Below are 15,082 nucleotides of genomic sequence, written 5' to 3'. Positions count from 1 at the left end.
GAGCTCCCGACACAGCTTTAACTTGCTTCTAATCCAATGATCTTCAAACTATAACAAAGTAAACCTAACACCAAAAACAGCTGCAGGCCTTTCTTCAAAGAAAATCTGAGTGGATCCCCGATATATGAAATGCTAATACGTAAACTCCTACATCAAGAAATCTGACCCACTCTCCGTGGCTTCTGGACGTCCAGGTCCAGGATTCCTAAAGATCCTTAGCCCCCTCTAGTCTTTCCTCCGAGCTCTCCTTCGGGAGACTTCCGCCCTTGCCAACTGGTCCAGGCGCTGTTTGGGCCACCTGACTTGCCAGGGCAGACTCCCCACCTCGCTCCCTTGTGCGCCTTCCGCACCTCTCCTTGCCCTCCCAGCCACACCTCCCCACAGGGACTCCTGCCTGGCAAAGAATCAAGCACTCCTATGTTTGTTCTGCCGTTATATTACCACTTTCTTGATTATTTAACCTTTGGGAAATTCTTGTCTTCTTTACCCAAGAACTTACTCTCCTCGCAGGTAGGGACACCCTCACCATTTTTTGCACACTGATTTATATACACTATAGTAATAAACACCCCTTGGCTTGGCAGGCTAGATTGTCTAAACCTGGGAACTGAGAGGAAAAAAATTTTTTTGTTAACGTGGAGAAGGAATAAGGAAATAGAAAAAATATAAAGGAAAACCTGGTAAAATATGTGAAAACTCCGCTCTCCGGGGTTCCTCATCACCACCCTGGATTTTTCCAGAAGGAAGTTGGAGATCTTTCCACCATCTGGTTCCCCACCTGGACTGAACTGGATTTCAAAGTATTTTCCCTGCAAGAAAGTTAGGGATTTCCTTCAATGGTCGGTGAGCAGAAACATGATGTTCCAAACAGGCTTTGAACACAGCATATAATTCAAGGAAATTCATTAATGAAAGATACATTCTGAATTATTCCTAGTTCTGATCAAGACTTCCTCACTTCTTCCTTTCAGACCATAATCAGGGCTTTTGTCCACTCACACGATTCTACACTGAGAGAGAGAATCCACCCTTCTAGCCCGACTAAATAAGGATATGCTGTATTCCTTGCCCATTTCCCCCCAGTGGGTACTTGCCTGCTAAGCCGGAAGCTGTAAAGAATGGGATAGAAAATCTCAATGTTCCCTTGATCTAAAAAGAGCGAACTCTATCAGCCTCTTTCAGGGAGAGCAAATTTTCCCTCTGCCAGACTATTTTCATGGCTTTGAGCAAAAGGCGTCCTTTTACCTCTGGACCATCCAGCGTTCTTACATAAAGTAAAAACACTTGATTATAAACAATGTTCTTTCCAGCTAGTTGTGGGTGTGGAGATTTTTGCTACTGTTGTTAATTATTTCCTTTTAAATTACTGCTCGGAAGGAACAAAGGAGAATAAAGCCCTGGGATTTAGCTGGAAAGGTGTCCAGATTGTTAAAGAAATGACACTATTTTTCTCACTAGAACCTGGTTGCTCTCCCATCCTTGGAAAGGGCCAGGAGCGTAAATGTAGACGAAGGAAAAGATGAGAATGTGGGTGTTAGGGAGTGGTATGGCCTGGGGTCAAACTGGAGAGCATGCCCAGCCTAACTGCGCTTCACATTTTAAAATTTTAATATTTTACAACATTAAGTAGTTTTAAAATGTGTACACTGATGAAATCCACCCATTTCAGGGCTGGCTCCTGCCAGGCCGCAAGTCTGGGACTAGAACCATAAACTCATTAAGGACAAGCAAAGCACATTTCACGTTTTTCCTGCAGCCTATGGCCTCCACTAGCTGCTGCGTTCGTGCTAAGTCAACTGCAGATTCCAGGTATCAGAAAGGCTACAAAAGAAGGCCACCCTCTAACTGTCTATGTGTCTTATTCTGATGACTCCTCCCCTTCCCCCAAATAAATCCAAAAACAAACACCTAGAAGCACCAGACAGACAGAAGGACCACAAACCACTGCTATCCCAAATTACAGTGCTTCCGGAGACACGAATGCTGAACAAGATTCCCCATGCTTCCTATGATGATGACTATTCCTTCACCATCTTTTCCTTTTGTCACGTTTTGGAGGGAATAAATCAGTGTCTGTCCATGTGTACCCCCTAACCATTCCCCATCAATCTGGCCATGGGAATGAAACCAAACAGGACATCAAATCCAGGAAGGGCAGATGTAGGATATGGCAAACTCTCAAGCCCTTTCAGAAGTGGTTTGAACCCTTGGCTGCCCTGTTGCAAAGAGCTGGGGAGGCTTTTTTTTTTTTTTTTTTAAGATTTTATATATTCATTTGAGAGAGAGAGCACGAGCAGAGCAGAGAGAGTGGCAGAGGGAGAGGAAAGGCAGACTCCCCACTGAGCAGGGAGCCCCATGTGGAACTGGATCCCAGGGCCCCAGGATCACGACCTGAGGTGAAGGCAGATGCTTAACCGACTGAGCCACCCAGGTGCCCCAGAGAAGTAAATCCATCTCTAGGGACTGGCACCCAAACCTGAGCAGTTCTAAGAGCCTGGGTGATTTTTATATGTGGCCAAGGTGGAGAACCACTGTTCCAATGGACAGAAATGCTACTATACAATTCAAAATTATTATATAAAAGTTAAAACCCCAATGAGAGACCAAAAGTTTAGTTTTGTTGTAGAGCAGCCTGGGGGAAAAGAGGAACTTGTATGAAGAAAGGATATTGTGTTTTCATAATCAGATGGACAGAAACGTTGATTCTTGGTAACGTGTTATTCCTTAAGCTAGGTACTGGGTATGCTGGTGTTGGTTGTATTATTTTTAAATAGTGTTTGAAATATTTCATAATATATTTCTTAAAACTTGAAAAGATTGGTAAGTGGAAATATGGAGTTTTTATGATTCATACCGCATGTCCCTTTTTTCAGAGATCTTATTTTTATGTAAGCTCTACAACCAATATGAGGCTCGAACTCATAACCCTGAGATCAAGAGTCACATGCTCTATGGACTGAGCCATCCAGGCTCCCCTGCTGGAGAAATTACCTATATTCCGACCCTGAAGCCCCTTCTACTCCCTCCTACTAAATAATCACTTGTTAACAGTATATTCAAACTCTGACTTACAGACACCTTAGTTAAGTTTTATATAATGTGCCTTATAAAATAAAAAATGAGACCATATTATAAGTATTATATTGTTCTGTAGCCTGTTCTTTTTTTAAATTTAATAATATATTATGGATATCTTTTTAAATAAGTCATTATTAACAGGACTTAGATATAACATCTTAAAAGAATAATTAAAAGAAAACGAACATTTCAAATTTTTTTTTAAAGTAGGCTCCACACCCAGTGTGAGCCCAACACAAGGCTTGAACTCACAACCCTGAGATTGAGACCTGAGCCGAGATTAGGCATTGGGCACTTAACTGACTGAGCAACCCAGGTGCCCCTGAACATTTTAAATGTTGATAAAAATTGCCAAATTGCTCTCCTAGGGGAATGTGTCAGGCTTCAACCAATAGTGTGTTTTCTCTGGTATTATCAATCTCCTTAATGTTTGCTCATCTGAAAGACAGCAAATGATTTATGGTTTTAATTTACATTTCTCTCATTATTAATGGAAACATCTTTGGATGCCCCATCAGACATTACTGCGTGTGTGTGTGTGTGTGTGTGTGTGTGTGTGCGCGCGTGTGTGTGTGTGTTTGCGCACTCATACTCTTTCTCATCTTTCCATCAGGGTTACGTGAAATTTTATAATCGGAAAAATAATAAATCCTGGGTATTTTTGTTTTGTTTTATAAAAAATGACTGATGTATCCTCCTTGTCCAAGGATAAAGAACAATTTATATTGGAAACATCAAAATACTGATTTAATTATTCTTTTGCTAAAGAAGGCAAAAGGGGGTGGGTAGCTAGAGACTTAAATTTGGTCAGTGCATTTTTACAGGGCACACTGAGATAGACAATTAGGAAAAAAAGGTCAAGTGGAAAATTCATTCACATTGTCTTTTGTATTTCATTACCTAGAAACTTCCTCAAGATAACACAACCTAGGCACCGCGCAGAAAAATATGAGTGGTGAACGAATGAGTAAATAGTTTGAATAGTATTGAACAGCAAGGAAAGTGAGGGCAATAAGGACAGATATAACTCACCAGGGAATCTAACAATCACTGCATGAGACCTTAGTAAGAATTCTCTTGGAGATAGAAGCTTCCTTCCAAAATAGAAGGGTGAAAAAGAAATTGTTTTTCTCCAAAATTCCCACTATTTATTTTAAAATGGTCTGGAATCAGCCTCACAGATGGCTCCCTGACTGCTTTACTGCCAGACATAATCTATGGTTGAGATAAGATATAAAATCTACATAAATCAAAGCTACTGGCCAAATACCCATTTCTTTGTAAATGTGGCTTTTTGTCAAGGGGAATATATTCATATGCATCCTTGCCAAGCTTTCCAATTCACCCCCTGAGGAGACGCTCGGGCAGAAAAATGTCCAAATGGGTATTCATGACAATGCATTTGGCTGACACTTTCATTGCCTTGGGTTAAGTGGACCAGTTAGGAGGCCATCTGACAGGCCGTATCCAGTGGCTTCTGGATGTGATTAGGTTACAAGAATATATCTAAAACAAACACACAGAGCTCTGAGGGGTGGGTAGACAACTGGCTCACTGTGGCTGACAGAGAGGAGGAAGGTTCTCTCCAAGGTACAGGATCAAAGTTTCTGTTCCCTTGCATGTCCACGGCCCAAGTTCCAGGAAGCAAAAGTAAGGCAAGAAGACCTGCAAATCTAGTCGACTCACTTGTTTGTCTGGGAAAGAATGTCTTTCCTCTAGGGCACAAAGCAAACCCCTCCAGGACCAAAGCTGACACTTCTATCAATTTTCATTTTCCCTAGTAAGGCAACTTGCATTGAGAACTGTTTTCAAAAATCATCTTCTATCCCGAGGCTAAAACTAACTTCAGGGAAAGGGCAAATGGATGCCCGACAGCACACCGCTACAGAAAATGAAGACGAGATTGAAAAGGCAGCCTCCTGATGAAATGTGAAAAGCTCCCATTTCCTTGGGGATACCAGACTTAAATCAGGAATATCGATGTCATCCATCAGGTGACATTCTCTGAAACAGGGAAGAGACTCACAAATCGGCTGGAGTTGTTGTTCCGGACGGTCTTGGCGTTCCCGAAGGCCTCCAGGAGCGGGTTGGACTGCAGGATAATGTCCTTGACGTGCTGTCACGGCAGACAGGCCAGAGGTTAGGAAGGTTGCAAGCACCAACCACGCAACGTGAAGCCAAACTTTCCGTAAGGACCCAGATAAGATGAGGTCTCAAATCTACACGGTCCTGGGGTTTCTGGAAGATTTATGCTTTTCTCTCAACAGACCTAAACGTGCTTGTGTGCTCGTGTCTTCCAACTCCCTTGACTTGATGCCTGATTCCCTGGAACCAGGGTACCAGCAGGAAAATGGGATCTACAGATGTCCCAGGACTGGGTTTCCAAATTGGATGGTGGAGCTTGACCCTGCATTCACAGGCATGCCAGGAGTCACAGTGGGAAGGAGAACGAAGTAGGAAGGGGCATCTCGTTGCCACGCTGACCAGTCTTTACTGTCCCCAACCCCTTCTCCACCTGCCTATCACATCCCCACCCCACCCTCTTCATTGCAAGGGAGAGGCAGCTTAGGGGAAATGAAATAGTGTCTCCTCCCAGACAAGGTTGTGGGCACATAGTCCTGTGCTTCCCAAACTTTCCTGTTCATGAATCACCAAGGGATCTTGTTCAAATGCAAATGCAGATTCAGGCGGTCTGAGGCAGGGCCTGAGAGTCTGCGTTCCTAACCAGCTCCCTGTTCTACTGGTTTTGCCAGCGTGGAACCACGTTTTGAGCAGCAAGGGCCAACACTGGATTGTATGGAACAATTCCTGGCCTACTAGAGAGGAAGGATTTGGTTTTTCAAACACCCCACTTCTGCGCCAGACTGAAAAGTGTGCAAAACACTCTACGGGTAAGACAGCTCAACAGATAGGAGTTGATGTTGGAGAGGTCTTTCAACAAGTGAGTCATTCCCTGTAGTTCTAATTATTCACATGCTATGGTTAAACATGTTCCAGAAATAACAAGTCTTTGGTTTGTGCTCTTTAGCTATTGACTAATTTCAAGCCAAGAGCTCTGTATCATTGTCCTCATAGGAAAACAGGAAGGGAAAAGTCAACAATAAACGTCTGCAGTCTGGCCACTAGGTCGTGGTCTGGAGCAAACAGGACTAGATTAAGGCACTAACTACTAATTAACTATGTAACAGCTGGAGCTGTTCCGTTGGCACCCTCCCGAACATGCAGGAGAGGAACGAGAATGGGAATTTCACTAACGGAGGTTAGCAATGGCACCAAAGGCAAGTTCTGGGTGGTCCCTCCATGGGGTCAAGTCCAAAGCTTAGAAACATCTTCCAAGCTGCCTACTCTCCTTTAAAAAGTCATGGATTTACACAAACAGTGCTTTCTTTGTAATTTTGACTTTGTGGTTCTTCATCAGTCCTTTGTATCTGTTATTGGACACCTTTTATCAACACTCTCATAGGGGCAGAACAAAAGAAGGGCTCTTCCTTGTCTCTTCCCTTCTTTAATTATTGACTTTGAAGCTGAGAATCCCTATGCGTGCATCCACCATCCAGCCATCAACTATCAAGATGTCCAACAGAATTCTGTGGCATGTGGTCAGCATTTGGGGAAAAGACAAAGAACACATAAAGGTAAAGGTGCCCCCCACCCATAAAACAGCATCCTGAGTTTGTCTTCGTGTCAACCTTTTAGGGATAGAGTGTGATCCCATGAACAGAGACAATCAAGTGGCATCACACCAACCCAAGTTCTTGAATCACACTCACTGTCCAACACCGAAGCCATGAGCCACGTGTCGCACTGAGTTCCAAGAAGGCTACTCCCAACTGAGATGTACTGTTAAGTGTAGATTACACACCAGATTTCAAAGATTTAATATCAAAAAGAATGTAGAATATCTTGGTAGTTTCTTGATATTGATTATATGCCAAAATGATCGTGTTTGGGATATGCTGAGTGAAATAAAATGTATTTTTAAAGTTAATTTTAAAATTAATTAAAATTAATCAAAATTAATTTTAAAATTGATTAAAATGTAGCCACTTGAAAATGTTCAGTTACACATGTGACTTGTGCCGTCTTTCCACTGGACAGTGCTACTCTAGACCTTCCTTTCATTCCGCGAAAGAGGCCACTCTAAGACCCTTTTACTCTATGAAAGGAATTTTGGATGCTGCCTGAAGCTTTCTGACCCAGCAGGACATAACATGACAGAGCACCATTTAATTAGCAGACAGAACCACAGTGAAAAGAATTTTGATGTATCTTTTTAAAGTCTACAGGTGACTGCACTTACTCAGTGATTCGGATTAAAAAATTAATATTGATGGTGAAATCTACCTGGGAGCATGAGTACCAGGAGGAAAGTGCTCCCAGTGGTCTGAGCGATGAGCCCTATGTGTTTGGGAGACCCCTGTGGACCTAGCCCACCTCCGCCATCATCCATTGCTCTCTGGGGAGGGGGCTTCACCCACTCCTGCTGATGCTGACGGGTCAAACTAAAGACAGACAGTATCTACTGTTCTCCATACCACACCCTTGAACGTGCTGCTTCTCGGCCCATACTGTATTCCTCTCCTTTTTCATCTCTCCTGCGTCCTCATTTTTCTGGATCTTCCTGCTTTCCTAATGTTACCCTCTAAATTTTCCTTCTTCCTTTCTCTCCCCTGCCCCTTCCCCCACTTTATTTTAAGATTTTTGTCAATGTCTTGAATTGGAAGTGTCGTCACATAGTTCAAAATATAAAAGTCTCAAAAGGATATAGGGGAGGGTGTGCCCTTCCGTTGATCTCCCAGTTTCCCCTCCCTGAAGAACCCATTATCAGTTTCTTATCTATCCTTCCAGAGGTATGTTATACCTACCCAAACAAATATGGATATATGTTCTCTTATTCTCCTCAAATGGCAACACATTATACACAATGTTTTTAAACCTTGCTTTTTGCAATTCGTCATTATCTTGGAGATCATTCCCTATCAGTACACATGAAGTTTAATTTTTATGGCTAATATTCTATTCTATTATGAACCATAAATTATTTCACCAGTCTCCGAATGATGAACCTTCAAGTTGTTTCCAGGCTTTTCTATTACTAAAAAATGCCATATCAAATAACTATCATTTCACATACATTTCAGTACATCTAAAGGATATATTCTCTTAAGCAGAACTGATGAATCAGAGGGTGCATACACACAGAGTTGACACATTTTGCTGAAATGCCCTCCATAAAAGCATACTAGTTCATGCTCCTACCAGTAATGTGTAAGAGGAACTACGCTCCTATATTTTTACCAACAAAGTGTTTAAAACACTTGAACATTGTTGCCATTCCAACAGTTAAGAAATAGCTTTTCAGCGAGGTCTTAATTTGCATTACCCTTCTTATCATGAGGGGAGCATGTTTTCATGCTTGATGAGTCGTCTGTCCTTCATGCCCTTTATTTGTTTCCTTTTTGGATTTTTGAGCTTTTTATTGATTTGTAAGAGCTCATTCTATATGAGGTGTCTCCATCTCCTGCTATTTCTTTGCAGATTTCAAGCTGCTTGGTTATAGAACCTATGTCTTTTCTGTGGGGGAAAAATGTTTTTAAACAGCAAATGGAGACTTAAATTTTGCCTAATACAGGGCCTCAAAATGGGCCCTCTCACGAACTCACCTGGACTTTGGGCCCTCCTCCAGATACTCTGGAGACGTAGCTCATGATGTATTTGGCAGCCACTGTCTTTCCGGCACCACTTTCACCACTGAGAAAAGACAGACAAAAATACCCACCCATGAAGTGGATCACAACCAGGTCCCTCCCTGTGACAAAACAAACAAAAACAAAAAAAGCAAGCAAGCAGAAAGGTATTCAGTAATAAATGCACAGCAGTGGCTGAGAAAGGCAAATCCGTGCCAGGATGGGGTCACCTCGCTGACGTGTATGAGCGACGTCAACGTGCTCTGTGGACCAAGGTCTTGATAACGATCGCGTCCAGAAGAGACAATGAAGCATTCGACGTGCCCAAGAATGGAGAACACGCTTAGGAACGTGACGGGATATCAGAAGGATGGAATGTTATACAGAAATTACCACTGACAGGAAGATTGTAAACTTAGAGAAAAAAGCATAGGAAATAATGTTGAGTGAAATAAATCAGATAAAATTATATATGAAAACATGTTACAAAATGTAAGGGAAAAAAACACTAAAAAAAAAAAGAGAAAGACTAGAACTACCACAAAATATTAGCAGAAGTTCTGGAAAAGGGAAAGATATCATGGAAGACTCCTTTCAGATCATTATTTCCCAAACTTTTAGTAATGCACGAATTACTTCTGTAATTAAAAAAAAAAAAAAAGGAAACTGTAGGCACTCTCAGGTTTCAAACCGTGTGCCCTGACCTGATGCAAGCGACTTTATTTTAGAAGTTCTAAAATTAAACGATGAGGCAATATTAATCACATCCTGCATAACAAAGACTACCTTCCGTTTTGGGGGCCTCACTGCACGGGGAAACCCTTTTGTTATTAGTGTATAGTCTGCTCTTCAAAATACCCATTCTTCCTTCAAAATCCCCTCGAACTGATGATGACCTCAACTCACAACACGCTGAAGTCGGTCAGACTTCTCATCTCGCTACTGGTTGCCTTTGTGTTATCAACGGCTCGGTTACTCAAGAAAAGAGGAAACGCCTGCTTAGGGTACATTCAAGCCAGGTGACCCCTTACCTTCAAAAGGAAACTGAAATAAATTTGGAAATAATTTGCTATTTCGAAACACAACAAACACAAAAAGGATTAAGGTAGCCATCAGAGCAGAACTCAGAACTTGGTTGAGTTTCCTTGACGTAATACACGTTTAATTAGAGAGATTAGAGGGAAGAATAAGGGAACAATACTCTTTGAGGGGCTCTGAATCCACCAATGCGACTCATTCACCATCCCAGCACACAGAGCTCCCGGCTTCCAGGTGACCAGGAAACCCAAACTGAAATTCCATTAAGATGTGGTGGCAAGAAGAAAACCAGCAAATCTGGCATGAAATGGCACATTGTTTTTAGAGGACATGCTTACTCGCAGGCACAAGTAGGTAGAGCAAATATTTCAGCCCCATGAGGAAATGATCGGTTTAAACGGTCCATGTAATCAAATGATTTATATGCAAGACCCAGAGTCAAAACACGCACTCTTGCTCACTGGAAGCACAGGTTTTTGTCGACAGATGAAACTCCATTTTATAATGTTGTAAATAATGTGAACATTCAAGAATATTGTAAAGTCCAAAAGTGCAAAGCGACAACCACCTAATCTAATATCACACAGACATTTAAAATAACTAGTAGAAAACTATGTGGCAACATACACAGGACTTCAGCTAAGGTTCATGGCAACATAAGCCGAAGACAATGTATCTATACTGTGAACACAACTATGTAAAAATAATGTATGGACACGAATAGAAATGGAACAAAGAAAAAGAAATATTTCTGACTTGGGGTGCCTGGGTGGCTCAGTTGGTTGAGCGTCTGATTCTTGATTTTGGCTCAGGTCATGATCTTGGGGTCGTGAGATCGTGCCCCACATTGGGCTCCGCGCTCATAAGGAGTCTGCTTGAGATTCTCTCCCTCTGCCCCTCCACCTGTGCTCCCATGCTCTCTCTCAAGTAAATACATAAATTTTTTTAAAAAAGAACTATTTCTGACTTATTGAGGGGCCGATACAATAGATGATTCTTTTTTCTTTGGATGTGATTTCTTTTTACGCTTAAATTTTCGAGAGGTAATTACCCATATATTTCAGATTTTTAAAGACAGGATTTCTGGAAAAAGTGGAACCACACATGACAGTGATGATTAACACTGATCAATTTCTTTAAATTATTCTTCAACTTCCTTTATCAGGATGAATAAACATATTTTCATGTTCAGAATTCCTCGGAGCAAGCTCTGTGTGTGTGTGTGTGTGTGTGTGTGTGTGTGTGTGTGTGTGTTTGTAAGAAAGAGAAAGGAAAAAGTAACAAATCCTATTAGAATTAGGAAATAAAAGTATAGTGATTCCCTCACTGTGTCTTTCGTTAATAGTGTGATCAGACATGAACTATTTTATCTCTTTTGTTAGAAGCAAAAGGACAGAAGAATAATAGAGCATAATTCATTCCATGTATTAAAATAAGTATGCCAGGTCCAAAATAGAACATCGACATTCTAGTAATTGTGATATTTTTCAGAAGCTTTAAAATAATTAGTTCTGGCTGAACATTGACTGGAAATTTCATTTCTTGGTTTCCATTTACAAACGCTTAAAAAAAAGTTCTATTGATCAGAGGTTGGTAATTTGCTCAGAATATGGTACAATAATGGAATGTTACATAATTACTTGAAGCTTATAGTATATACAACCATAACTATACTGGCCCTTCTGGGATGGGAAAATATCATTTCTTCCTCTGGACTAAAACGCAAGTTAAAAGAATGTGAAGGCTTCAGACATTATACAGCATGCCCAACATTATTTACTTTGCATCTCACAGCAGTTAGGGAATTTGCTTTGCTTATGGTTACAGGCAGTCTTTCTTAATTCCACTGCCTGCACTTGACTTCAATGCGGACCAAAAAATACTCTAGAAGCGTATGTGCTTTAAATTAGAAAAATGCCCCGTTGGTCCCTAAATCCAGCAGCCTACCAGAATCCTCACAGTACTTTTAAAATGCTCATGTTTGGGCTCCTTTTCTGACCTGCCTCCAATCCCAGTCTCCAAGGACAGGACATAGAAATAAGATTTTTTAACTAACTCTGTAGTTCTTATATAACTGGCTGGGACCCAACCAAACAAATTGAAAACAAAGTCAAGACAGACTTCATAGGAAATATCAATTCAACTAAGAAATAAAGTTCTGTGTGCACTAGCTATAGAAATGGAAACATATGCTAAAATTTCAAAGAAATGGAAAGAATGTTCTGGGGGAAAAAGCTACTTACAGTGGTATATTAATAATTGGATTCAAGGACCACAATTGCTTTTACAAGTCTGAAAGTTATTTCTCGCTTAGAAATCAATAGTGTTTTCAATTCATTTCAACTTACTCTAGCAAATATAAAAACATTTCTGTCTTATTTTCGGGCAGATTTCCCATAGAATAAGGAGATTCGATCTTTTCTACTGCTCAAAGATTCACCAATCTACTCCCATCTCCCCCTTCCTAGTCTCAAAATAATCTGTAATGGTTCTTTTTTTTTTTTTAAGACTTATTTATTTATTTGAAAGAGAGAGAGCGAGAGCTAGGGGAGGGGCAGAGGGAGAGAAACTCAAGCAGGCTCTGTGCTGAGTGTGGAGCCCTATGCAGGGCTTGATCCCAGGACCCTGAGATCATGACGTGAGCTGAAACCAAGAGTCGGATGCCCACCCAACTGACTGAGCCACCCAGGTGTCCCTCTCTAATAGTTCTTACCACAGTAACTACCGTTCCTTTATAACTGATCAAGTTCGTGTTACTGAAATGTTGCTTTTCCAACTTTAGATTTGTTTGCACTTTACGAAGGATAAACACTTAAAACAAAAACTGTATATGTGTTTGTTTACCTTACATGTATTGTCTAAGCCCCTCCACGTTCCAAACTCTGGGCTGGAGGCTGGAAGGAGAGATGGCTCCTGCCCCGAAGGAGCTCACTGTCTGCTGGGGAAGGGGAGTGCACACAGGCTGTAAGAAAACCGTGTAGATGGGGGTATGGTTTTAGGGCCTCCTGGGGGACATGTATCCCTGATTGGAGTGCATGTTAAGAAAAGATTCTTAAAGAAAGTCACAACTGTTTTAAGTCTCAACAAGACAAGTAACATTAGCCAGGTGGGGTGTGGAGCCCATGTGCAGTCGGACCCAGGGATGAAGGGTGAAGCCTGAGTCCTAGCTGCAGACAAAAACCCCACTGGGTGCAACTGAAAGGAACCACCACAGGGGAAAAGGACTTGAATGGGAGCTGGAGGGATAGGAGAGAAGCTGGGAGGGGATGAAAGCTCCAGGACAGTGCCTTGGGTATCGGTTTTGAGGAAGGACCAAGGGATCTGGTCAGCAGCAGCCAGTGTTTTTGATTTTATACAGACCAGACTCCAGTCCTTTCTGCATCCTGTTCACGAATTTTGCCTTTACCTCTCTTCTAAAGACCAACTGATCTATTATTGATTTAGTATTTTTCTCTAAATTGACTCAATTTACTTAAATTTATTTTTTAAAGGAACATATATAGGACTATGATAAATAGAAAACCACCAGGGCTTGCCCCAAATTGGCAACTTTAAAAATAAATACCACAAAAATAAAAGTTATTTGTGAAAATAATTCAAATTTCTACCAACACAGACTAGATAAATAAACTGTGACATATTCAAAAGTGGAATTCTTGGAAGGGAAAAAAAAAAAGAAATTACAGCTACTCTCTCCGTAAATTTCAGGAACTTGAATGTTGTGTGAAAAAAAAGCTGCAGAAGAACACATGGACCGCATCGAGCAGGATTCCATTTACATCAAGTTCAACAACGCAAAGACAGTCAAGAGGCTGGTTAGAGAAGCAAATGTAAGTAGTAAGACCATAAGGAAAAGGGAAGGAGACATTTAGAATTCAGGACAATGGTTATTTCCCTGTGAATAGGGATGGGAAAGGAGCCAGGATGGACAGCATAAAAGGAGGGTCAGCTCAGAGGATATTCTTTTTCTTTTTTTAGAAATTTTATTTTTAAGTAACGTCTATACCCAATGTGGGGCTCGAACTCACAACCCCGAGATCAAGAGTCACACCACCAACTGAGTCAGCCAGGCGCCCCTCCGGGGATGTTCTTTTAACTTAAAAGTGAAGTGGTGCGTGATCTTTTTGGATCCTTACTCTTTAAATGTGCATGTATTTTACAGAAATAATTTTAATGTCCTCAAGAGCTCACATGAACCATTTTGGAAGTGGTTGAATTCTAGCTGGCCTTGCCAAAAGCCTTGAGCCTGAAGCCCACTCTCTTTAACAAAGAGATCAGCAAGAGGTTTTAAAACATACCAGCACAAAACAGACTCACTCTCTGATAGAAGCAGGAACATTGAAATAAAACTAAACATGGGACTGTGTTCTGTTCGTACGTTAATATCACGCACGCCCTGCATAGCTGGGAAGCGCTGCAGTCATCAACGGGAAGCAGGTGTGGAGCGTGGAGGCCACGCTGGAAGGACACGGCCAGGTTAGAAGGGTGTGCAGGATCCAGGGGAGGGGGGATGAAGGCCTCCATGAGGGCAGTGCTGGTGGCAAAAGATGGAAGATGGTAAAGTCCTGCCCTATTAGGAAATAAAATTGGTAGAACTGCACAAGGGATGGGTTTTGACAGAAGATGGATAAGAAGGAATGAAGAATGGCATCCTGGTTTGGGGCCTCAGGAGCCGGTAGATACTAAGATAAGAGTTTCTCTAATCCCCGGGACAGGGTTGGGGGTTATCTCATGTGGTTGTAGGAGCCCAGAGACAAGGACACAGAGCTGTGAAGGGCATCCGAGGGACCACCCAGAGGTGGGGGCCAGTGGGCATGGTGGGCTGGGTCTCAGAGCCACTGAGGGGGGTTGAGGGGAGCACGGAGGTAATGAATGGAAGAGATGGCTGGGGATTGGGGGACTGATCAGATTGACCAATAGATAAATACATTGAAAATAATGTGAAACAAGACTCTCGTCAGAGAAAGTATAACAAATTTGAAAAGAAGAAAGAACCCTGAGGGCTTGGATTGGTATTAAAGGCATTCATTTTAACTGTGGGAATGAAAGGAATCAGTACACACACACACACAGACACTTCGTAACTCTGTGTGTGTGTGTGTGTGTGTGTGGTGTATAGTGTATATATATATTATAACAAATAGAAGGGACCATGGCTTCTTGGAGAAATGGTCCATTCCAGGGCTGGGCCAGGGAAAATGCAAGCCGAGCCTAGAACACATAGCTGTGTCAAAAGGTACAAAAGTACAGTGTCTGATGGGGACAGGGTCAAGCACACA

General features: G+C 41.8%; 1 protein-coding gene across 1 annotated transcript in view; it reads right to left on the bottom strand.

The window, feature by feature from the left end:
• MYO1E (myosin IE) overlaps window positions 1–15,082 on the bottom strand; it is a 115,824-nt gene that overhangs the window by 70,302 nt on the left and 30,440 nt on the right. The window contains exons 5-7 of the mRNA XM_034660908.1: window positions 8,742–8,829; window positions 5,105–5,194; window positions 678–809 (exon numbers count right to left, since the gene is read on the bottom strand). Coding sequence (XP_034516799.1) covers window positions 678–809; window positions 5,105–5,194; window positions 8,742–8,829 — 310 coding nt within the window. The remainder of the gene's footprint in view (window positions 1–677; window positions 810–5,104; window positions 5,195–8,741; window positions 8,830–15,082) is intronic.

Source organism: Ailuropoda melanoleuca, chromosome 5 (genome assembly GCF_002007445.2).
Source record: "Ailuropoda melanoleuca isolate Jingjing chromosome 5, ASM200744v2, whole genome shotgun sequence".
Classification (NCBI taxonomy): Eukaryota; Metazoa; Chordata; class Mammalia; order Carnivora; family Ursidae; genus Ailuropoda; species Ailuropoda melanoleuca.
This window is presented reverse-complemented; position numbering and strand designations above follow the sequence as displayed.